Source organism: Myotis yumanensis, unplaced genomic scaffold (assembly GCF_028538775.1).
Source record: "Myotis yumanensis isolate MYYU_CA2020_CCGP unplaced genomic scaffold, mMyoYum1.0.hap1 SCAF_10, whole genome shotgun sequence".
Taxonomy (NCBI): domain Eukaryota; kingdom Metazoa; phylum Chordata; class Mammalia; order Chiroptera; family Vespertilionidae; genus Myotis; species Myotis yumanensis.
This window is the reverse complement of record NW_027223761.1, coordinates 39,717,329-39,742,484: the sequence shown is the minus strand read 5'-3', so window position 1 is coordinate 39,742,484 and position 25,156 is coordinate 39,717,329. Positions and strand designations below refer to the sequence as shown.

General features: G+C 53.1%; 1 protein-coding gene across 6 annotated transcripts; it reads right to left on the bottom strand.

Moving 5' to 3' along the window:
* Positions 1-24,210, bottom strand: APBB1 (amyloid beta precursor protein binding family B member 1). 6 transcript variants are annotated; one of them, XM_070425424.1, is made up of 14 exons: positions 23,893-24,210; positions 14,666-15,397; positions 8,776-8,951; positions 8,626-8,682; positions 8,458-8,543; positions 8,280-8,343; positions 7,705-7,854; positions 7,214-7,341; positions 6,709-6,823; positions 6,475-6,559; positions 6,160-6,243; positions 980-1,095; positions 659-835; positions 1-576 (listed from the first exon to the last, which is right to left on the bottom strand). In XM_070425424.1, the coding sequence occupies exons 2-14, from the start codon at positions 15,381-15,383 to the stop codon at positions 409-411; spliced, it is 2,124 nt and encodes a 707-aa protein (XP_070281525.1). In that variant the 5' UTR covers positions 15,384-15,397; positions 23,893-24,210; the 3' UTR covers positions 1-408. The 6 variants fall into 6 exon arrangements, with proteins under 6 accessions (XP_070281525.1, XP_070281524.1, XP_070281529.1 ...); XM_070425423.1 differs by lacking the exon at positions 23,893-24,210 and adding an exon at positions 23,471-23,554; XM_070425428.1 differs by lacking the exons at positions 14,666-15,397; positions 23,893-24,210 and adding an exon at positions 11,217-11,250.
* Between the last annotated feature and the right edge of the window lie 946 nt (positions 24,211-25,156).

The window sequence follows — 25,156 nt, the reverse complement described above, 5'->3', positions numbered from 1 at the left end:
GCAGGGCAGACAGACTTTATTAGTGATATCAGTACAGCAGAGGTGCCATGGAGCAGGGGGGAGGGGGTCCATATCTGGACTGGTCCCCTACTTCAGCCCCTGCTGGACCCCACCAAGATGGGGCCTGGCCTGGCATTCCTCCTGCTCCACCTGAATTGTGGGGATGGAGAAGTCGGGGCTGGCTTTGCTTCCTGCTCCTCTTATCAATCCAGTATTGTCACTTCCTTGAATGGATTAGACATCTCCCCCCACCCCAGCCCCTAGGCAGGGAACCCAGCTACAGAGAAGGGGCAGCTTGGGAGGGGAGTGGGGCTGAGGCCTAAGAATAGCCTCTAGGGCCCCTCCCTGCCCCATACCCTTGGGTTCCCTGGGGCCTAATGCCAGCAGGTGGAGGAAGAACTGAGGGCTTCAGGGGGTGTGGGCCCCCAGGCGTTTGGGCTTGAGGGAGCCCCACAGCGACTGGACACCCCTGCGGACAGTCCACCCTACGCGCCGGGCAACGGACTCAGCAGGGGGGGCAGGGAGGCAGGAGGTGGAGGCCTGGGAGCGGGCATCCAGACACTTCTGGTAGCGGAGCTGCAGAGACAGGCGAGGCAGTCATTCTCCAGCCTGCCCCGCCCGGGGGCCGTGTCCCCACCCCACCATCCTACCCGCTTACCATGCATGCAGCCTGCACGGCTTCGGAGAGGCTGGCGGCATTAGGCTCGCACCAGAACATGTGGCAGCAGAAGGAGGCTGGGCCGGCAGCCATGATGAATGCGAACGTGTGGACATCTCTGCCCACCGCCAGGAAGGAGAGGAAGCGCACCCGACACTCTCCCAGCACTGCCTCCGTCTGGAGGGAGGGGCCCCAGTTAGTAAGGAATAGCCCGACTCTGTTCCATGGGCACATCCATCTCATTGGCAGCTCTCGCCCTCACCCCCCAGTCTCCCCTCCACGGCAAAGCACTGCCACGCCTTCTCCATCCCAGGTCTTTACCTGCTGATGCAAGATGGTGAGGGTGGCAGGGGCCACGCTGACGTGACTTGGGGTCCACTGCTCCCGGCTACTGGAGGACAGGACGGACTCCAGGGCGCCATTTATTACATCTACCCCTAGAAGACACGGACACACACATGGCACCGCTACCACTGGAGGTGGGGAGAGGACACCCCGGATCTACCCTAGACTTTCCAGCTCTGCCCAGTCAAACCCAGGGCCTTTGCTCCATCCCCACTTCACCAGCCTACAGCCCCCATGGTGCTTCCTCCTGGGCTTCAGTGACTTGCCACTTGTCTGGTTTCTCCCATCCTAAATCCTAGGGTTGGTTTTCTTCTCTATTGTCCCTCTTCTGGTTGCACTCAGAGGAGAACCCAGCCTCCTAACCCGTTGACCTCCTAGAGCTCTGACCTCACCATATCTGACTCACCCACATTCAGACCTTGTGCTGCACACAGCATTGGACTCCGAAATCAGTCCCTCAGGCCAGTCTTCTCCCAAGACCCAACCTTTGTTTTTTTTAAAGATACCCATTTAAGGAAATGTTTACTCTGTGTCACTCTGTTAAATCATTAAGTGCCTTTCAACAGTCTCACAATAGATCCTTTTATAGATAAGGACGCTCACAGACATCAGGAAATAAACCTTAGGTCACATGGAGGGGTGGGGTGGCAAAATCTTAGTTGTGCTTAATAGTTTCTATAATGTGCTCAAAGGCCAAGGAACCCAAGGTCCCTGGCTTTCATTAGATCAGCCAGCTTTTCCTTGAAACACAATGGTTTCTTCCACTTCTGCTGGCACCCAGCGAGCGGCAGCACATGGCGTGGTGGAGGCATGGGTTCCAGTCCCTGCACTGCTCAGGACTGGCTGTGTGACCTACGTGTCTTCACCCCTGCAGTGGTGAATAGTGCCATCGCAAAAGCATCCCACGCAAAAGCATCCCACGCAAAAGCACACGCCTCTGTGGTCCCTCGGGGCCCTCTGTGCTCCCACCAGAAACAGACCACAGGGACCCTCTTGGGGCAGAGGACAGATGTCTTCCTCCACTGTCCTCCCTCACGTTGGCCTTGCTCATCTGACCTCTGGCTGGATCCAGGCCAAGCTCCCAAGCACGCTAGGCCTCTAAAACCTGGCTTCCTCTGAGCTGTCAAGCCGCCTATTTGACTGCTCCCTGAGCTTCAGATGACTTATGGAACATTTATTAACATCTCATCTGGGCAAATGCCCTGTGAGGCAGGTGGGGAATAGAAAATGAAAGAGGATACCCCGAGGGACACAGAATGTTACTGAGGGAAAGGCCTCAGAGTGGAGTGCACCTTCCCCGCTTGACTGCCTGAGAAACTCATCCTTCAGGGTTCACCCACACCCCACCTAGGAAGCCTTCCCCGCTGCAGGCAGAGAGAGGGTGTTGCTGGGTCAACTCTTAGCAAAACATCTAATAACTGCTTAGGACCTTTCCTACCCTGGGCTGGCCATCTCAAGGACAGAAACCAAGTTTTGTTCATCTCTGTGTTGCCAATCCTAGCACAGGGCTTATCTACTGAAGGATTTCCAAATGCATGAGCAAGTCACCCTCAAAGCAACAAGGGCCAATGCACCCAAACTGGTATAACCAAGCCGCCACCCGGGAGTCCACAGAAGGGTGTCACTGCAAGCAGGAGTGGTGGGCCAGGTCAGACTGCAGAGAGAGCTGTGCTGTGTATGATATTAAGCTCAGTCAATAGAAAGTCTCAAAGATCATGAGTTGCGGATGCGACACTGAAATCAAACTGCTTAAGAAGCAGATGGGGCCCTGGCCAGTGTGTCTCGGTTGGAACATTGTCCCATACACCAAAAGGTTACGGTTTTGATTCCCTGTTGGGACACATACCTAGGCTGTGGGTTCAATTTCTGGTCGGGGCATGTATGGGGGGTTAAGGGGGTGCGGCGCAACCAATTGATGTTTGTTTTTCTCTCTCCCTTCCTCTCTCTAAAATTAATAAAAAGCATATCCTCTGGTGGGGGAAAGCAGATGGGGCTGTGAGGGTGGGTCCTGGCCTCAGAGTGTGGGGAGGACCAGTGTGGAGGTAAGGGGAAAGCAGTGGAAAAACGGGCCTGGAAAAAGCCTGAGTTGGTAACAACTCAGGGCTGAAACCTACACCCTAACTGCTAGCCCCACACTCCCATCCCCCTTATCCTGATGTGCATTCTTTCATATCAGGTGCTGCCATCCAACATCCTACATAACTTATTTTATTGTCTGTCTCTACTGGCTAGAGTGTCAGCTACCTGAAGGCAAGAATCTTTTTTTTTTTTTTAATATATTTTATTGATTTTTTACAGAGAGGAAGGGAGAGAGATAGAGAGTCAGAAACATCGATGAGAGAGAAACATCGATCAGCCGCCTCCTGCACATCTCCTACTGGGGATGTGCCCGCAACCCAGGTACATGCCCTTGACCGGAATCGAACCTGGGACCTTTCGGTCTGCAGGCCGACACTCTATCCACTGAGCCAAACCGGTTTCGGCAAAGGCAAGAATCTTTGTCAGTTTTATTCATTAATGTATACCAAGAACCCACAATGGCGTCTGGTACAAACCAGGCAGTCAGTAGTCATTTGCTGAGTGAATGAATATTGCAGCTTCAGCAGGAGCCAATGTTAACTCCCTGAGGTTCAGCCTAGCAGGTGTTGCTCAGTGACTGAGTGTTGACCTATGAAGCAGGAGGTCACAGTTCGATTCCCGGTCAGGGCACATGCCTAGGCTTAATCCCCAGTAGGGGATGTGCAGGAGGCAGCTGACCAATGATTTTCTCTCACCATTTATGTTTCTATATCTCTCTCTCCCTCTCCCTTCCTCTCTGAAATAAATAAAAATATATTTTAAATAAACTCCCAGAGTTCAAAAAGGGAGCAGAAACTAAAGCAAGAAGTGAGCTTAGAGCCTACTGGTGTAAATGACCTGGCTTCAATAGAGCAGACACATTGAGCTAATGGACAACAGAGGGGCCATCAAGGGCTGCAGACAGATGGTTCAGTGTAGTGAGAACCTGTGTGAGGTGGATATGGGAGGAGGATATAGGAGTGGGGGTAATAACTGGAAGAGGTAACAAGGGCTTAGAAGCTGAGGGTGGGAGGGAGAGGAAGTGAGAGGGAATGTATAGGGGTCAAGCACCTCCTTTCTGCTCCCTCAGCATACTTTTCCACCTCCAAATCCATGTCTGCAGCAGTGCTATTGGATCCAACCAGAACAGCCACTTCTCTGCAACTCCAGCTCAATCCCTATCCTTCCTAAGAAGGGTGCCCTCGCTGAATCTAAGGTGCTGGTCATTACAGTCAGCATGGTTGGAGGGGAAGAGGAAAGAACTGAAGGTGACCAGGTTGAGTCCTAGGACCACCATCTCCTGGCTATGTCATCTGAGGCAAGTCTCATTCATTCATACATCTGTTTGTCTGTTTACCTATTCACCAAACATTGTTGAGTTCTTCCCGACATGACACCCAACCACTCCTTGAAGCAGTCTTCTTTTCCTCTAACTCTCTCCTGCTCTCACTATCCGTGGCAGTTTCACCCTCCTCCACTATCCATCACCGAAAATGTTGGAGGGCCTCAAACCTAGGCCTTGCCTCATTTCCCTTTTCACTGCACGCTGCCCACTTTCTGGGGTGAATCTTCGCCATACTCATGGTCTTGATTACCTCTATAATCCAAGGATGCCACACTTGTATCTCTAGCCCAGACCTCTCCTCTGTGAACCCGGATGCCTACTTGAGTTCCCCAAGGCACCTCAAACTCTGCATGTTTAAGACTGAACTCACAATCGCTGCACCAAAACTGGCCTCTGGCAGTGTGTACCTTTAGAGAATGGCACCGCTACAAGAGCCAGGAAGCCAGGAGTCCCCCTTAATGCCTCTGCCCCGCACCTCACATGAATCACCAAGGCCTACTGATTTCAATTGTCTAAACCTCTCCCTCTCTGATTTGTCATCTGTCTAAATATCTCGAGTCAACACACTCCTTCTCAGTTCCTTCAGAGTCCGAGTTATTCCCCATACTGGCAACCACTACTGCAAGGTCTCCTGAGTTCTCTACGTCCACCTCCACCACTGAACATTCCCCATGTATGGAACAACCAAAGCAAGCTCTACAAAATTCAAATCTGATCATGTCAAGAGCTCTCCTGAAAACTCTCCCAGAGCTCCTTGCTGCCCTTAGGATGAAGAACAAATCGCTAACATGGCCTGTGAGGTTGCACACACAGTCTGTCCACTGCCCAGCTCCCAGCCTCATCTGGCACCACTGTCCTTCTCTCAGGGCCTTTGAAGCACCAAAGTGCCTTCTGCTCTGGGTACTCAAATGACTGGAAGGATCTTCCCCGACCTCACTCCCACCTCCATCCCACTTTACATCAGCTCCTCTTCATTTTCTGTTCGAAGTTCAAATGTCACTTTCCCATGTAAGTCCTTTCTGACTCTCTGGACTAAAGGAGGTTTTCCTATTATGTAGTTTCATAGCACCATGCTACTTTCTTTCAACGAATGACTCAACTTGTAATTACACACTTATTTGCATGATTATTTTATCAGTTCCTGTTTCTTCCTACTGTAACCTTCATGAAAGCAGGACTATGGCCATTGTTTTCCCAGGATCTGGCACATTGTAGTAGGCTTCATAGGTATTATTTGCTTAGTGAATGAACTGGAAATATAAGAGTAAACCAGATAGCCTACCTTCAATGTCCTTATCTATAAAATGGAGAGTCTCATAATTTAATCAAGAATTAAATGACATATAAGGAGGTAATTTACAAGCAATAAAGCACGTGACAAATATGCTCACTGCCTCTGCAGAGGCCCATCGCTGGTGCTGTAATACCAAATCCAGCTCCCAGCTGCTGCCTGGTGTCTCTAGTCATCTAAGACCTGCCTCCCAACCCAATCAAAGCTTCTCTGTGGGATTCGGGAGTGGGTCTCCCTGTGTGCCTGGTTCACTGGTTCACACTCAGGGAAGGCATGCCAACTGCTGTGACGGGCAGGACACAGTGCAGCTGGGACAGAGGTACCGCAGGTGGGATGCATTCTGAAGGACGGGGTGACATCCTGCATGAGGAAGGTCTGGGAAAAGAGGCGTTGGAAGGCAGAGGGTAGGGCAGAGCTTTGGGATCAAGGTGGTGGTCCCTGGGTGAAGGAGAACATACGTACCAACAGGTTTAGCAACAGGCACATTCCCCAGGTAATAGACTTGGAACTTTTGTACCAACTCATTCTTAGGCGCTGGGAATTCCACTGCAGGAAAGAAGAGGAAGCTCAGTCGTGGTGGCAGACCTTGCTCACTCCCAGGCCCCACCACGCGGGCATGAGCTAGAAATTCCAGCCAAGGCCCTACCTCCACCCTCTCCCTCTTCCTCCCTTTAACCAAAGTCCCTCCGCTCATGTGATCCAAAGAATTTAGCAGCCATTTTTCTATCGTGTCTGTCCAGTGGTTCGTGCTGGACGTGGAGGGGTTGTGACACTGACCTTGGAAAGGGACATCCACAAGTTTAGAGTGGTCCAGGGAGAGTCCATTTACCAAGCAGCGGGCATTGCGCCGTTCCGCCATGATCTGAGGAAGGGAGGAGAGGAAGGGAGGAGCGAAGGAGGGTCTGTTAGGGCTTCCTAGCCCTAAAGCCCCCCCCACCCCCACTCCGTAACCCCACCCCCACTCTTGTAGAGCAAAGGTGGCAGCTGATCCAGGGAGCAACGGGGTCGTGCCTTAGAGCAGATCTCATGCAGGCTGGTGGCGATGTTCTTGGCGGGTGCCTCACAGCGAAACACGTGGCACTTGAGCATCTGGGTCAGCTTATCACGAGCTACGTAGGCAAAGTCCCTGTTGGGGGAGGGGCACCTCAGTGTCTCCCAGTGCCATCCAATGCCGAGCCTGTCCCCACAACACCCACACCCTCCACCAGGGCTTCTGCCCTCAGATGGTGTCCTGTGGGTACTGCCTGTTGGCCGGAGGGTAGACAGGCAAGCATGCCGAGGTGAGGGAGCGTGGGCGAGCACAGCGGGCAGGAAGGGGCAGGGCAGAATAGGGGAACTTGGGTGCTTCGAGGCATCGAGGCATTGGTCTGGGTGTGGGAGGAGGGAGGAGGTAAACAGGCATAGTACCTCTCTCTGGGTCCGGCAGCACAAGAGAGGCAAAGAACAGAGTTAGGGAGGAGGGCCCGCTCTGGCTGCTGGTGAGCCCCCACCCGGAGACCCCAGGCCCGGCGCCCACCTTCCACTGTCCCGCCCGACGCCCCACACGCGAATGCTGACGATGGGCTGGGCGTGCAGCAGGGCCTGGCTCTGCGGCTCCACCAGCTTCAGCGTCTCCTCCTCCAGCTGCAGCAGCAGGTCCTTTCCCTGCAGGCCCAGGACGCAGGCACTTCTTGGGGCCCCCGCTGCCACCTCCAGCTCAGAGGAGGTCAGCCATGGCTCTGGGACCCTTACTTGGGTGTCAGACCACCCACCCTGCAGGCCACACTGGAGTAGAGGTCTCACCCATCATCGCTTACTCCTTTTATCACACACACACCCCCAGGTTAGACCACCATCTCCCAAGGCCCACACATCCATCTCACAAGCTGTCACCTGGGGTGGGTCCACACACACACACACACACACACACACACACACCCCATCCCCGCCTGGGCAGCTCAGCTCTCCCATCTCTCACAGTTCCCTTCACTTGCCCACAGCACCACACCCCACCAGCCAGGCCCTCACCTCCCCCCAGCCCCCAGACATGGGGTCGTGCAGATTGTTTTTGTGGTAGCAGAGCTGCCGGATGCAATTGTTGACAGCCACGCTGCTGCGTCCGGGGGCCAGCTCCTCCTCGGTCATCTCCACCCAGCCCAGGGAGCGCACGGCAAAACACTGCCAGACACAGAAGAGGGGGTGGAGGTAGAGGGTCTTCGTTGGACCTGGAGGAGCCCCCAACACAGGACACAGGGGTTCTGCTGAGACCAGAGGAGTCCCTGACTCAGAACGTGGTGGTGGGTGTCCTAAGCTAAGATTGGAAGCTCCCCAAACAGGAGATAGCTGGTGGGAGGGGTGGTGGTCTCAGAGGAAGCATCTGAGCCAAGCCTGCAGGGCCCCGTCAGACCACCGGGCCGGGCTAGCCAAATGAAAACTGAAGCTCCTCCAGCTCACACACTGGGGTCTGTGCGGAAACTGGAAGAGCTCCTAACTCAGGGCCTGGGGAGCTGTACTGAGACCAGATGCCCCCAGGACATGACACGAGGCACTCGCCTGCACACAGAGGGGCCCAGCTGGGGAACGGACATTAGTCTTGAACAAACCTTGGTCCCTGGGTTGGCATTCCTTTGGGGCAGCTTCTCCTCCTCTTGGGGCAATGGCTCTGGGCTGGAGGCAGATGGGTAACACTTGGTACAGGCCCCAAACATGGAGCTGTCCCAAGGCACCTTCCCAATACACCCATCCCACTGCCAGCCCACTGCTTCGTGCCTTCCCACTCACCTAAGGCTCTGAGCCGGGAAGGGCAGTGTCCCCTCCTCAGGGTCCTTCAATCCCAGATCCATTGGGGCCTCCTCACTGGGTTCATCCTTGGGGAGGGGAGAGAGGAATCAGGACCAAAATCATGCCCCTTCTGCAGCTCCCCCTTTGTGAAACAGGTCCCCCACTCACCTTCCAAAATTCTCCATCCTCAAAGCCTTCTCCGTGGGCAAAGCCTGTCCAGGTGAGCTAGGAGGGGGCAGCAGCAGTGAGTGGGCAGCTCATCTTGCTCCAGCAGCACCACCCCTGCACCTCAAAATACAACAGGCCTGTGAGCCTCACCTGGGACTCCTCTCGGGGGCTGCTCCCCTGGGAGGGGGAGGCCCGGCCAGGGGGTTCCCACTGGGTGGTCCCCGTCGGGATGTGCCAGTAGTAGGTCCCTGAGGTGTCCTGAACTCTCATCCATCCAGCCGGCAGGTCGGAATCCGTCTCGAAGGCGTTGGGGTTCCAGAAGGAATCTGCGAGGTGGGGGCTTGCTGAGAGTCTGTCTCTCCACGAGCAGGCAGCGGTGCTTATGCCCAGTCCCCTCCCTAAGACCCCATGGTGGGCAAGAAGGGGTGGGGGGAGGGCTCCAGTACAACATGGTTCCTGCTTCCTCCTAGAGCCTGCAGTCTGGAGTCACCACAGGGGGGACCCCAGCAGGAAGGACGGCTCAGGTCTCCTCCTGGGCCCTGCTCCTGGCTAATGAGGCCATATTGGGGTAAGGAGGAGAGCAGAGAGAAGGGAGGGAGCTTAGGTGACCTCCTGTCATACAGATCCGTATCTCAGGCGCACATGCTTACCAGCTCCTGCACACACATGTGCACACAGACACACGAGCCCTACTCCACACCTGTGCAGCCACCACAAACACAAGGGTATGTACGCACAGAAAATGGGCAAACACACACACCAACTCTAGCCATATACTAATGCAGATACCATGTACGGAGGTGTGCACACACATAGGTAGGTATATATATATAAACCAACCCAGCCACGCATAAGTATAGAGAACACACCCACAATGACCCTCAACACATGTGCAGGTACCACATTCTGAATGCACTCTCAGACATACAACATATGTCAACCTCTGCCATGTGTATGCAGACACTGCAGACCTCGCACCCGGACCCTTTCAGATGCAGGCAAACATTTTGTGCACATGCTCACACACCACGCACCTGTGACATACCGGTACATTCTCCCCCCACTCCCCATCCCTGCTGACATCACCACTCCAACCCTGTGGCCCAGCTCATACTTCCTCCGCCTCTGCCCTCCCTGCCAGCCCCACCCCACATCATGCCCACCCCCTGCCCTCCCTCACCTGGGCTGCTGTCCTGCAGGATGATGGCCAGGAAAAAGTCCTGGGAGAACATGGCGCTCGCTCCCAGCCCCTCCTGACTGCACCCTCCCTCCTCACAGCCCCTCCAGCCCAGCCAGCTGGGCTCACAGCCTGGTGCTGGGCTGCAGAGAAAAGCTCATCCCGCCCCCTTCTCACCCGGGCAGAGTGCTTGCCAGGAAAGATCCTCCTCCGCCTGGAGCTCACTAGGGAGGGGCCGGGACCACCAGGGGAGGGGACCTCTTGGGGTGAGAAGGGAGGGTGCTCAGGGGACCCCAGCCCTTTTTCTCACATCTTTTCTTTCCAATCCTGGCTCCCCTCCCCCAATCCCAAGTCTCTATCCCACCCCATCGCACCCCACCCCACAGTGACCACATCAGCGCCACAGTCAGGCCCCGTCTTAGGGACACCAGGAGGCTCAGCCCCTTGGGAAGACCTCAGCCCCCCAGGGCCCCGCAAGCCTGGAGCTCAGCACAATCAGGGTGTGGCTTCAAGGCTCCCAGGGATGCCTCCCCTCCCCAGAGCCTGCCCAACAGTTTGAGTCTGAGAGCAGGCCTTGAGGGCATGGGCTCCAGTAAGCTTGAGGCTGGGCTTGGGGCTTCCCAGTACCAACCCCCCTCACCTGCCAGGGCCCAGCTAGGCTGCAGCGTCTCCTCGGCAACCGCAGCACCAGCACCGGCTGGGAGCGCCCAGTCTGCTGACGTGCTTCGCGTTACCAGGGAGACCAGGAATCCTGACTGGTCCAAGAGGCAGCACTGAGGGACAGGCAGTCAGTCCCCAGACCCGGGCTGCTGAGCAACCAGGCCCAGGGGGCTGGGGGTGGGCGTGGTTACACCACCAGTGGCTGCACGCCTGAGGTGAGAGTTCTTTGGGCAGGTGTCTCACCACCCTGACCTTCCAACTGAGGTGGGCCCGGAGAGGAGGGGCTCTTGCTGCCCATCCAGCCTTCCAGGCAGCCAAAACCACCTCTGCCCCCGCCCCTCCCCCAGCCCCACCTCACCCATCCCCACCCTCAGGCCCTAGGGAATTAAAATGCCTGCTCTTCCAGAGACCTCCCACCGCCTTCCGGGCTCCAAGGCCAAACCTTCCAAGAACATCAGCACAAAGGGCAGCCATGCCCTCCACAGCCACACACGTCTTCACGGAAAGTCATACACCTCTCGAATTGGAGGGTGAATTCTCCATCTTCTGACTGAGCCACACACACCAATCCATCTGCCGTCCCTGTCAGTCTGTACCTTCCTGCTTCAGAGAGCTTCTTCCTTCCGATCTGACCTGGAGGGGCCGCTCTCCTGCCCTGACCATCTGGGAGGCCCTGCTGGAGCCTGGCACATCTCCTCCAACCGCTCCCTACCTCCCTGTCACCACCATCACCTAGACTACTCATATTTCTTACCTGGATCATTGCAACAGCGTCAGTGGCCTCCCTCTAGTCTAGTCTCCACCCGTCTGGGCTGCACACCACAGCCTGAATGACTGTTCTGAAATCTCAGCTGATGAAATTACTCTTTATTGTCCTCTCCTCGCCCTCAAGATGGAATCCAAATCCTCCCCCCCTTCCCCTAAGGTTTGTGTGCTGTCAGGAGCCCCTAACCACTGCCTCTCAGCCTTATCTCTGACCACCCCTAACCCCCTCCTCTCTCTCTCTCCCCCTGCTTGGGGCATGCCCCCCATATTCTCCAGCCCAGCCTCCCACCCTCCCATCCTCACCTGGCTATTACCAACTCCTCCCTCAGGCATCAGTGTAAAGGTCACTTCTTAAAACGAACCCACCCCACCCCACCCCTGCATCCCAAACCCACACACAGGCGGGGTAGATGCCTCTCCTGCACTGCCCCATCCCAGAGCACCATGCTGATTCTGACTTTGTACTTCTGTCTCCCCACTAGACTGGGAGTGTATGAGGGCAGGAACCCCTGTCCCCTGGAGTCTGCATTTCCAGCCTTCAGGACAAGGCCTGGCACAGAGTATGCACCCCACGCAGGTAGCTGAGTGCATTCATTCATTCATCATTCATTCGTTCACTTATGCAATCAATCAACAACTTTGTGGAGATACTAAAGTGGGAAGAAGCAATAATTTTTGCTTAATTCTAGCCCATTCCTACAGGAGTCTAGAACTGCTCTGTGGCTTTCATGCTTATAGCAACACAATCACAAAACAGTAGGCCCTTTCCTGGGCGGGCCCCACATGACTACCCTCAATTTCCACAGCCTCCACCGGAGTGTGATCCTTGACCTTCCTCTTGCCACGCCAATGCCCTTGCTAAGGTCACTGCCCATGCCTGCATACCCTTCCCAGGTCTCCAGCAGTTCTATCCTCCTACTCCCAGAAGGTTCATAGGTCTGGCTACCACAGTAACCATCCCAGGAGCAAAGCAACCAAGCCCTCTTCATTATTTGGCCTGGCTCCCACCCTTGGGGCAGAAGTTGCAAAACAGCAACCTGCAGATGGGTGCAAGCCTCAGAGAGATTTTGTGTGGCCTGCAAGGTGTTTAAAAAACAGAATTGACTGTTAACGTTTAGAAATTCAGATAGTTCACATCAATATCTAGTTTTCAGTTTCCCTTGAAAAGTCACATGAAATGGCTCCATTGAGACTACATTTTCCCAAACCCAACCCTACAAACAACGAGCTGGGCTGCAAGAGCAGCTGTTTCCTTTAAAGGGGGTCCAAGCAACGACCATCGAAGGCCACAACATCACAAAGGAGAGAGGCAATCGGACGTTGCCTTTGATAAAGAAGGACTCAATGGCACCTATAAAAGGTTCTTGCAAAAACACCTCAAATCTGAGTCTGATCCCAACTCTAGAATTCACTACCAATTCCTGGCAAACTCAGGGGAAGGGAACATGTTCAGCACCACCACAGAGAGAGGATGTGCAAGTCCCGACCATGCAAAACCCAGGGCAAACACCACCGCGGCTTCCATTGAAAAACCGCGGGCAGAAATGAAGACAGAGAGGTGGAGGGATCATGTGTAGATCAAAAGAAACTTTAAGAGACATATCAACCTTAAAAGGTCTGGACCTATATGGATATTGATTCAAACAATAAAAGTGTTTTAAAAGGCAAGGAGGACATTTATTAGGCAACTGGGAAAATGTAAACATTGACTGAATATTTGGTTGTATTGAGTATTGCTAAACTTTTGTAGACATGATAACGGTATTGTGAATTTTTAAAAAGAGTTTTATCTTGCCCGGCCAGCATGGCTCAGTAGTTGAGGATCAACCTGTGAACCAGGAGGTCATGGTTTGATTCCCGGTCAGGGCACAAACCCAGGTTGCAGGCTCAATGCCCAGTGCGGGGTGTGCAGAAGACAGCTGATCAATGATTCTCTCTCAACATTGATGTTTTTATCTCTCCCTTCCTCTCTGAAATCAATAAAAATATATTTTAAAAATAAATAAAAGAGTTACATCTCTTAGAAATGTAAGCACTGCCCTGGCTAGTTTCACAGTGGTTAGAGCATTGGCCTAAAGATGGGTTTCCCCGTCAAGGGCTATATCTCAGTTGCTGGTTTAATCCACAGCCCAGTGCAGGAGGCAACCAATTGATGTTTCTCTCTCCCCCCTCCTTCCTCCCTTCTACTCTCTCTAAAAATCAATGAAAAAAATATCCTCGAGTGAGGATAAAATTTAAAACAATGAATAGGCAAACATTTATGGATGAAATGTTTACTTCAAAATAACCTAGGCTGGGGCCCAGGAGTAGGTGGGGGTACAGATGTGGCAAGATTAGGCAGGTGTTGATAATTGTTGAAACTGGGTCCTAGGTAAGTCAGGTTTATTATTCTATTCCCTCTACTTTTGCATATGTTTGAAAGTGTCCATAATAAGAGTTTTGAAAAGGTACAGTGTACTGCCCTTGGCTCATCGGAACCACATGCCTCCTGCAAAGGTTCCACCGTTTGGAGTCTGGGTGTGGTGCCTGCTGCCTGATGCAGGGGAGTCTTTCCTAATCTTTACCTACACCCCCATCCACCACACACCCGGCTGTGGCTTCAGCCCACTCACTCTGCCCTGTGCTCTCAGCTCTGTCTGCATCTCCACAAATGTGATATCAGCAAATGTGGAGACTCAACTTACTTCCAAGAGACACATTTAATGATCAATCCTTGGAATCTGAATATCTATTCTTCCTCTCCACTCCCAAAGAAGTATATATTTATTCGTCCTAACTTCGTAAATATTCTATTCCAGATACAAAGGATTCAAAATAGGATCCCTGCAATGCCCAGTGTGTTGCACACAACACACCCGCCCCCCCCCGCCCCCCCCCCCGTTTTTACAAAGAGACCTCTGTGGAGAGGTGCTGCTGCTCCCTCCAAAGCATGTCAAAGTCTGGCCCAAGGCGCCCTGGTTCCTTGTGCTGTGGCACTGGCGGCAGGCTAGCACAGGGCCCAGAGTTCAGGCCTAGAGCTCAGGCCTGGACTCAGACCTGGTTTAGATCTCAGTTCTACTGTGATCTAAGACTCTGGGATTTTAGGAAAACTACTAAATCTCTCCAGGCCTCGTTCTGTCATATGTAACATGGGCACAAAATAGTATCGACTTCACATCACTGTGAAGGCTAAATACAATAGAGCTGAGCAACGCCCAGTACCTGGTAAATGCCCCATAAACGGACCTGCTCTGCTGTCCGTCAGGGGTGCATGACGGACAGAATGGTCAATGTGGCCAAGCAGTCTCTGAGGCGCGAATGGCTTCCTTCAGGAAAACCTGGGCGTGGCCTGCTGTGGCCTGAGGACTCACCCCCAGGCTGGCCCCGGCCTCTGCATGGAGAAGCCTGCCCTCTGCCCTCTGGCCCTCCCACAATCCCTATGTCACCTCCACAAGGTACCTGTGTCCTCCGGGGAGCCATAGGAGGGGCTGCCCTGGGATAAGGTAGCCCAGCTTGAGTCCTCGTCACTGGCTGCACTGTTCCGCATGCCAAACAGGAGGCTGGCACTCTTGCTGTGCTCCCGGGGGCCGTCTACCAGGGCCTGGGATGCAGGGGGCACCTCCACACTCTCCAGGGGCTCGGGCAGCCCTGGGGGAGAAGACAAGTCCTCCTCCTCCTCGTCCTCTTCCTCGTCCTCCTCCTCCTCTGCTTCCCCCGCTGCCTTCTCCTCTCCCTCGTCTGGCCCCTGGTCTTGGGAGCTGATGATCAGGTCGGATCCTCGGAGCCCTCGGTTGGCCGCATTGTGGGCAGAAAGCTCCAGCTCAGAGTACAGGTGCAGCAGGCCTTTGGGGCCCAAGGGTGCCGTTTCAGGTTCCTGGCTGGCCTCCTCTGCCAGGGTCAAGGTCACGTTTCGGTTCTGGTCACGGTGGGCCGTGGCAGCCCGCCGAAGCTGGTTCTGGCCCTCCTTTAGCCACTTGGCATTGGCTGGGCCCGGCTCAGGCCCACCGCCCTCCCCCATGGCACTGCGCAGGTCTTTGGGTCCCACGGCCGTGACCTGCAGCTTGGCGTTGAGCAGCTGGTTGTGGGCAGCGTGCAGGGGCAGGGGTAGGCTCAGGGCGGGGCCTCCGTGGCTGTTGGCGTTAATGGCCGACTGGCTCAGTGATGATGGAACAGACATGGCCTTGGCAGATCCTGCAGGACAGGGTGGGGGTTGGGGGAAAGGGAAGACCATGTTTAGCCTCCAGGTCAGGATAGCAGCAGCCCTGCCTCTGCCCCAGGGCTGTGCCCTGCGGCTCCTCCTCTCCCTTACTCTCAGCAGGCCAGCCCACAGCACCCTGTATATGAGCTATTCTCCCATAGGGATGACTGAGCTTAACTCCTGTCCTCCACCACCCGTCTCCCAGACTAGACCCAGGCCCGAAGCCCACCCCATCCACAAATCCCGACTTCCCCAGAGAGTACAGCCAACCTCTGCCTTTCCCTCAATTCCAACAGCGGAGCCTCCACACAATGGCTCTCTGTGCATCCCCACCCCCAGCTCACCCAACTGGGGCTCACTGTGCCAGGGACACAGCTGGCGTGGGCCTAGCTCATGTGTTCTGAACACTGGACACTGCCCCCTTCCTCCTGCCACACTGCCATCCAGTCCCACCTCTGAGCTCCCCAGGCTGCGTTCCTATCATCATACATCACTGGGCTCAACCAGCCCCCAAGCCCGCCCCCTAGAGGGACTGTGAGGTCAGGAAAGAAAGAGCTGCAGGCCCAGCCCGCAGGGCAGGGCAGGGCAGGGCAGGGCCCAGGGAAGGCAGGTCACAAAGGAAGGGCCTCAGCTCCAATTCATGGCTCCTTTGGCCAGCTGACGCTATATTTTGGTGACTCTTTCTATAAAGTATCTCACTTCGGGCACCAGTCCCTCCACCAGCCCCTTTAACCCAAGCCTGGGTCACAGCAGGAGCCTTTGAATTGGATCCTCCAACCCTTCAGGTCTTTGCCCAAATGTCACCTTCTCAGTGAGACCTTTCCGATTACTCTTAAAACCAGTAGGGGGTGTGCAGGAGGAGGCTGATCAATGTTTCTCTCTCATCGATGTTTCTAACTCTATGCCTCTCCCTGCCTCTCTGTAAAAATCAATAAAATATATATATTTTTAAAAAGGTAACCCCCTTTTAAAAAATTGCTCCCAGTCTATTTAAAAAACAAACAAACAAACAAAAACTGCAGGTCTGCCCAGCCGGCATGGCTCAGTGGTTGAGTATTGACCTATAAAACCAGTAGGTCACAGTTGGATTCCCGGTCAGGGTACATGCCCAGGTTGTAGGCTCGATCCCCAGTAGGGGCATGCAGGAAGCAACCGATCAATGATTCTCTTTCATCATTGATGTTTCTATCTCTCTCTCCCTCTCCCTTCCTCTCTGAAATAAGAATATATTTAAAAACAAAACAAACAAACAAAAAAGCTGCAGGTCATGCCCAGCCAGTGCGGCTCAGTGGTTGAACGTTGATCCATGAGGGCCGAACCAGAGGTCACTGGTTCGATTCCTGGTCAGGGCACATGCCCAGTTGCAGGCTCAGTCTCCAGTAGGTGGCATGCAGGAGGCAGCCAATGTATGTTTCTATCTCTCTATCCCTCTCCCTTCCTTTCTCTCTAAAAAAAAATCAATAAAAACATATTGAAAACACACACACCCACACGAAAAAAAAACTGCAGGTCACTATACCCCCTCTCAGCAATCCCCAAATCTTCCCTAGCACCTAACACCATCTGACAAGCTATTATTATTTTTATTATTGCTTTAATTTTGTTTTTTAAATTGGTTTTAGAGAGAGGAAGGAAAAGGAAGAGAAAAATAAAACATGGATGTGATGCACTCCAATGGGGGATTGAATCCGCAACCTGGCCATGTCCACAGACCAGGAATGAAACCTACCACCTTCTGCTGTAGGGGACCATGCTCCAACCAACTGAGCCACACTGACCAGGGCTATTATTGCTTTTTATAAATCGTTGTCTCCTCATGACAATAATTTCAGTTCCATCCTGTGAGGATTTTTTTCTTCTTCAACGCAGTATTCCTAGAGCTAACACAGTCCTGGCACAGGAGAGGAACTCAATACACAGTTGCAGAATTAATGTTGAAATGTGCCCTCCCATCTCCTCCAGGCCTCCTTTTAGCATCTCCACTGCCAGTTTCAGAAAGCACACTTGGATTGTGTTTCTGCGTCTCAACCAGTGCTCATGGTGCCCCAACCAAACTCTGCCTGCCCTTCCGCCGCCGAGGGGACCTCCTGTTCCGCAGTGACAGCGCATGTATCCTGACCCCTCGGACCCCTCCTCCCTCCTCACAAGCCATTCACGGATCACCTTCTCCACTTACCTTTCCTTCCAGCCCCGGTGGCCCCACCCTCAAGCTCCCAGTCCACCCTCCCCATTTTCCCTGACCTTCCACTACTGGGCTACTCTCCTTCCCTGACCCCCACTAAAGTGCTCTTCCCCTGTTAGCCCCCCACATCCCAGTCCCTGCCTCCTGACCAACCACTTCCCAATTCCTTCTCTTCTTGTCCCTTGTCGACAGCCCCTACCATGACACTCTTACTTCCCTGACACTCAGAGTTCTCTCTTCCTACTTGACTCTTTCCCCAACACCACTCTCCCTCACTGACTGCTTCTCAAACGCCTACCTTTCTCTCTGACTCCCACTGTACAGTTCTGTCTCCTTATTTCCCACCTGAGAGTTCTGTCTCCCTGTTCCCCACTAGGAAATCCTTTCACTCCCTGACCTCTGCCCCAGTTCTCTGCCACCTCAGTGTGGCTCTCAGCTCTGAGCACAGGTGGCAGCGAGGTGTTCAGGCTGCTGAGCAAGGCTCTGCCATCTCTCAGGTGTGGTGGTCCTGAGCAGGAGCCATAGCTCGCTTTTCTGTGCCTTCTGGCTCCTCAGACCCTAGCACAGTGGTTCTCAACCTTCTTAATGCCACGACCCTTTAATACAGTTCCTCATATTGTGGTGACCCCCAACCATAAAATTATTTTCGTTGCTACTTCATAACTGTAATTTTGCTACCGTTATGAATCGTAACGTAAATATCTGATATGCAGGATGTATTTTCATGGTTACAAACTGAACATAATTAAAGCATAGTGATTAATCACAAAAACAATATGTAATTATATATGTGTTTTCCGATGGTCTTAGGCGACCCCTGTGAAAGGGTCGTTCGACCCCCAAAGGGGTCGTGACCCCCAGGTTGAGAACCGCTGCTCTAGCACAATGCTATGCACGCATCTGTGAAATAAATGGGAAAGGCTCCTGTCTATGTCTGCCTCACGTGGAACTGCTGGTCTGCTCCACATGGCTCCACCTGGGCAATGAGAAAAATAAACAGCTCTGCCTCTACCCAAAACCACAGTAATGTTCCAAAAACGGAACGGGATTGTGTAATTCCCCAGTTCGAAAAAGTAGATGGCTCACCCCTGCCTTTAGGATAAAACATCCGTGCTCATTAGCAGGACACCAAAAGCCTCCTGAGCCAATGCAGATGACCTCTCGGACCTCCTCCTCCCTGCCTCCTTCACACCTTACACTCCAGCCACGTGAAGTACGGTGGGTTCTAGAACATGTCACACTCTCACAGCCCTGGCTCTTTGTTTGCCCTCTATCTCCCCTCGGGAGAAACTCTGCTTCCTGTTTCAAAACTTGGCTCAGTGGTCACAGCTCCTAAGCAGTAAATCTATTCTTTTTTTAAAAATGTATATTTTTATTGATTTCAGAAATGAAGGGAGAGGGGGTGTGAGATAGAAACATCAATGAGAGAGAACCATCGATTGGCTGCCTCCTGCACACCCCTACTGGGGATAGAGCCCACAACCCAGGCATGTGCCCTGGACTGGAATCGAACCTGAGACCCTTCAGTCTGTAGGCTGACACTCTATCCACTGAGCCAAACCAGCTAGGGCAGTAAGTCTATTCTTGTTCAGTCCTCTCTCCCCATCCTCAAGTGACCATTCCCTCCTTTGTGTCTCACAATACCCAGTACTGCATCCTATCAGCACATCAGAGAGCATGTCTTGCTCAACTTCACTTTCCCACTCACAATGAGAGTCCACTGTGCATCTGCCACAGAGTTGGCCCTCAGTGTGGAAGGAAGGGAAGATGGGTGAGGCAGACAGGGTGAGAGACAGTAGGAAGCTTGAAACTCTTTGGAAAGAGACACTAAGATAAGCTGTGTGGCCCCACGGGCTGAGGATGGGCAATGGGAGTGTAGAGAGGGTGCTGGAGAATGGTAAAGGGTCCCTGAGAAGGAAGTAAGAGGGGCCTGGGGTGCAGGACAGGTGTGGGCTGAGACATAGGGAGAAAGGAGCACGGGAGCTCACTTAAACCGACATCCTGGCTCTTATGCTGTTCAAGAGCGGCACCTCCATGAGTTTCAGGAGGTGGGAGAGCCATGACCCTGGCAAGCTGATGCCCAGTGCTTTCCTAAGGCAGTGGCGTATGCAGCAGGGTTTTGCAGAGGTCAGGCTCGGACCAAGCTCCTTAGCACTTGGAAGTGGGATCTGGGAAGGGCACATGCAGTGTAAGGCTGGGACAACAAAGAGCCTGGGCAGCCTTGTCCATCTCCGGTCAGCAGGGCAGAAAGTACAGGGGGAGGAATGGGGAAGTTCTGAGGTGATGGTGATCACACGGCCTTTGAGATCAAAGGATGCCCAGCTGCTCAATATCTTCCAGACCCAACCTCTCCCCTCTCATTGGGGTTATCCAAACCTGGGTCCCTTGAAGGATGGAAAGAGCCAAATAAATTCTGGCATAAGGCAGGGAGTTGGGCAAGGAATTCAGGGCAGAAAATAAGAGAGGCCACTAGACCTGAAGAAACTGATATCAGACTAAGAGGGGGAGTGGTATCCTGCTCAAGGTCAAGGGTCTTCTAACCTGGCAGCTTATTCCAGGCACTTTGCATGGCATGGGGGAGAGTGAGGAATAATAAAGAAATGGTTCCCCGACAATGGAACTCACAATCTAGTGGTGAAATAGTCATTGAACGGGTCGTTACAATAAAGTGTAATGCCGGTATGTAGAATAGTACATGGCACCTAAAAGCACTCCCTATTTGTTGATAGATGACTAAGTATTATTATGGGGAAAGAATAGGACACTGTAGGAGCCTGAGGCTTACTCTAGCCTAGACATCAGCATAGACCTTCCTGAGGAAGTGACTTTTTAGCTAAGACAAGAACACAACTCTCCTTTGACCACCCCCTGCACCACCCACCCTCTCAGAGGATGACCACCACTCCTAATTCACAGAAGAATAGAAGCCATCAGTTGGGAATGTCCTCAAACATACAGACTTGCTGACTTCAGGATCTATCCTTTTCTCTCCTTCCTAAAACCAATTGCTTCACCTACCATTTGGTTCCTTCCTTTCATGCCTTTCAGGAATTTTATACCACTGCTTACCCATTTTCTTTTCTATATAATCAATCTCTCCTTCTCCATGGGATCTACTATCTCCCAACTTAAAACAAACACACACACACACATTCTTTTTTGACCCAATGCTCCTCCTCCAGTGCCACTTGCTGCTCTCTCTCTTCCGCACATCTTCCAACCGCCATTTTCACCTCACACTCACTTCTTATCCGTTTCCAATCTTGCTTCCACTCCTGACACACCTCAATAGCAGCTCTTACCAAGGTCAACATGGCCCCTAGGTCACTGATCTGACAATCACTCACAGTCCTCATCTGGGTTGTACGCTCTGCACATTTGACACCATGGGCCTCTCATCCAACTTTCATCCATAGCTTCTACATGCTACGTCTCCTGGTGTCCTTCCTACACTCTAGTTTCTATCTGGTGGCTTCTTAGACCCCTTTGCTGGCTCATCTTCCTCTACCAGCTGGAATTTCCCATGTTGTTCTTATGCCCACCCTTTTGTCTTTCTCACCTACCATTCAATATAGGTATTCAATCATGCTCATAGCCTCAGTTACCACCTATATACCAATGGTTTCCAAATTTACCCCTCCATCAGATCCCTCATCTGAGCTCCAGACATGTACATTTCTTTCTACTCAGCATCTCCACTTGGATGTCTCAAAGGCTTCTCAAACTAACATGCCCACTCACTTTTCTCTTGCCCACCCCCTAACTGGCTCATGGAATGATCAACCACCCTGAGTAGGGAGTGTCAACCATCCTTGACACTACCTTCTCCCTCACTCCCCATATTCAATCCATCCCTAGGTACTGACAATTTTCTCTCTGAAAATATTTTTAGATTTGATCTACTCTCCACATCCACTGCCATCAACATTTTTCATCAAGAACGAAGACCTTTAGACCAAAATTTATAACATGGTCTCAATTGTCCTGCTCGGTCTGGCCCCTGCCTTCCTCTCCAGCTTTGGCTCTGTTCTCCAGCATCACTGGCCTTCTTTGATTCCTCAAAAACATCATATTGTCTCTTTCCACAAGGTGTTTGCATGTGATTTCACTTCTGCTTAGAACCTCCTTCCCCTATCCTCTCAGCCTGACTCTTACTCATCCTTTACATCTCAGTTCAAATGTCATGTTCTCAGAGAAGTCTTCCTTGATCCTTTCTTCCTACCCCCGAGATCAGTTTAGCTTGTGCTCTTGTGTGTTCCCAAGGCACCATCTACCTTTCCTTCGTGATATCTATTAAATCTGTAATTTTATTCTTTTCTGATTCCCCCTTTCTGTAGATTGTCAGCTCCATGGGACAAGGACCGGGTCTATTCTGCTCATAGTTACACCTTCAGTGCCCAATACAATACCTGGTATATAGTAGGTGCTCAAAAAGCATTTTTTGAATGAGTAAATGACCAGATGGATGCTTTTTTTTTTTTTTAAGGAGGGGAGGTATGGTATTAGAGTAGCCAGCCAAGGGAAAAAAGGGGTTGTAACCTAGATTAAGTTTGGTAGCAGTGGGGATGGAGAGAAATGAATGGATTTGAAAAATATTTAGGTAGTGTATGTGACAGAACTTGGTGACATTAGATGTAGAGGGTGAGGAAGTAGACATTAACCTAGACTGTTGCCCAGGATTCTAGCCTGGGTAACTAACTGATTAGAAAGCAGCCATTGCAGAGCGTTAAAGGAACAGACTTGGAAGAAGGGTAGAGAGGGTACACAGGGAAGATAATTAATTCAGCCTGGATCTATAGGTTTGGAATTCCTGTTGGACTTCCAAGCGGAGATCGTGAAGGCAGTTGGATATTGAATCTGCAGTTCAGGAAAGAGGTCTAGGCCAGATAGAGGCATGTGGGCATCATCAGCATGTGTGTGTGAAGCCTGGGGAATGAATGAAATACCCAAGGAGAAAGTGCAGGATGAGAGAAGATAGCTCAGGACAGGACGAAGAGCCTTGCCAACATCTAAAAGAAGAGGAAAGAGGTAGCAAATGAGATGGAAAAGGAGCCAACAATGCCAGGAGAGAAACCAGGAAAATGCTCGAGGGCGAGTTGACAGGGTCACTGAATGAATACTATGAAAAGGTGAAGGAGAGAGCCCATTGGGAATGGCCACATGGAGGTCTCCGGTGACCTTGGCTTCAGCAGTTTCCGTGGGTGAGTGACACAGAAGACCCAGTAAAGCGGCTTTAAGAATGAATGGGAAGTGAGGCAATGAACACAGCAGGTGTAGACAAGGTTTCGGCTTTGAAGAGTGGAGAGAGCTGCAACTACGATAGAGGGTCCGGGAATGCAAAAACGCACAGGCAGAATCAAAACAGCTTCGGAATAACCTCCGAATTGGCTGTGGGAGAACCGCTCCTACTGAATGGCCCTGTGCGCGCTAGGCCTCCTGGCCGCGCTGGGGACATAGCCGGCCCCCGGGCGCTCTGCTCGGTCGCTGAGAGCGACAGAATGCGGCCCGACAGATCCCAGGCCTGGGACACTGCAGAAAACCCGCGGCCTCTGCCTACCTCGCTGCACCTCCCCTCCCCAGCCCTTGACCTCCCCTCCCCCCACGCCCCATCCCCCATCGTCCCTCCCTTCGCGTCCCCCACACTCGCCCCCTATTCCTCCCGCAGGGGCAGGAGGTACAGGTCGGGGAGGGGCGGTGTGAAGACCGAAGTGGAATCTACCAGGAGGACAGGAGGTAGTGGGAATGCGCTCGGGAAAGCTCTGCCCGCGGGGAGGGGCCGGGCCGGGGGACCCGGGGCGCCACGGGAAAGGTGCTGCGGGCCCGCGGGCCGCTGGGGGTCGGGATCTGGCCGCCGGGGCTGGGCCCGGGCCGGGGCAGCTCCTACCTGCGCGGGGAGGCCCCAGGCCCAGGTGGCGGAGGTGGCTCAGGCTGCGGGACTCCGGCTCCGCGGCGGCTTCTCCATCACAACATCCCCCGCCCAGGAGCGCGCGGGCCGCGGGGCTGCGCCCGGAGCGGGGGCGCGCGGGGGGCGGGCGCGCGCGCGGAGGGGCGCCATCTTGGCCGGCGCGGGCGCGAGCTCCTCGGGGCGGCCCTGGCCGCGGCGTCCCGGAGGGTCCCACCCAGCGCGACCCTCCGACCTCGGTGAGCCCACGGCCCCAACCCTGCGCGCGGTTCCCGGGTCCCACGGCGCAGCCCCCGCCTAGGCCGACCCTGCCCGGCCGGCGCCACCCTCCACCCGGCCGGCCCGGAGTCGTTCCTGCGCGCCCGCGGGACCCTCCCCGCACCCCCGCGGGGCCACGCACCCACCGGGCGGAGGGCAGCCTGCGCCGCTCCTGCGGCAGCTCTCCCGACGTCCAGATGCAGAGCCGAGGAGGGCGCGGCGCTGGCGATAATAATAGCTCTGTCCATCGACCGCTCACACGGTGCCAGGCTCTGTGTTGAGCCCTTTGCTTGCGTTCTTCCTCGCGCCAGCCCCGTGAAGTCGCCACGGTTGTTACCCTTGTTTTTCCGAGGCAGCATTTGAGGTTCAGAACGGTCAAGCGACTTGGGGTCTGAAGGTGGGGAAGTCAAACGGGAGCCAGAATTTTCTTGACACCCTTCCTGCCGCTGACCATAAAGCCGTGATACCCACTGAGGCCTGGCCGATGTCAATAAATCGCTCCCCAGTAGAACTAAAACGGTGGTAAAGAAGAAGGGGAGGGTGTGGGTGAGAAGTGTGGAGGCAGCACTGGTGGGGCACAGTATTCACTGCAGGACAGTTCCCGGTGGTCAGTCAGATCCGTGTCCCGGAGGCCATCCAGGACCAGGAGGGGGAAGGTTACCAGCCAGAAACCCTCTCACAGCTCATTGTTTAAGGCAGAGGTTTTGATTTTTTGTAGCTGCTAACTATTGCACAGCTGACTGGAGATGCCCTCAAGTAATGAAAACTAAAGGTATTGAAATCAAAATTTATTCTTTCATCCCCGTGATTGACCTTCGAAGAACTTTCACTGGGGTGAAAAGGAACCCTCTCCAAGCTAGCCCATGCACAGGCGCATTGGAGTATGGATGCAGCTCCACTTCATCCACCCCAGTGAACCGCACCACCACCTACTGGTTTGCTTCAGCCAGAAACCTCAAGATCATCTTTGACTACATTTTCGCTTGACTTTAGGTGAATACTATAAATGTTTTCACTTTTTATTTTGGAAAATTTAAAAATATAGATGAAAGGAGAAAGAACAGTGTAATGAACCCTACTCATATACCCATCACTCAGTTTCAACAATTATCAACTCCTGGCCAAGAGTTTATTATTTGACAAATATCTCTGATATATGAATCATGTACCAAAGTTCCACACTAGGCCCTAGGGATCCAAAGATGTATCAGATTTGACTGTAACCCAACCTGGAGGATATAACATCTGGCCTTGGTCCTTGATAGGTGAATAAGAGTTACCCAGAAAAAGAAAGTTGTCCTTATTCATTCATTCTCTTTCAACAAATAATTATATGTGTGAGGCACTGTCCTTGGTGCTAGGAACACATAAAGAAACAAGATTGCATTTCTACCTTCTTGAAGCTTGAAT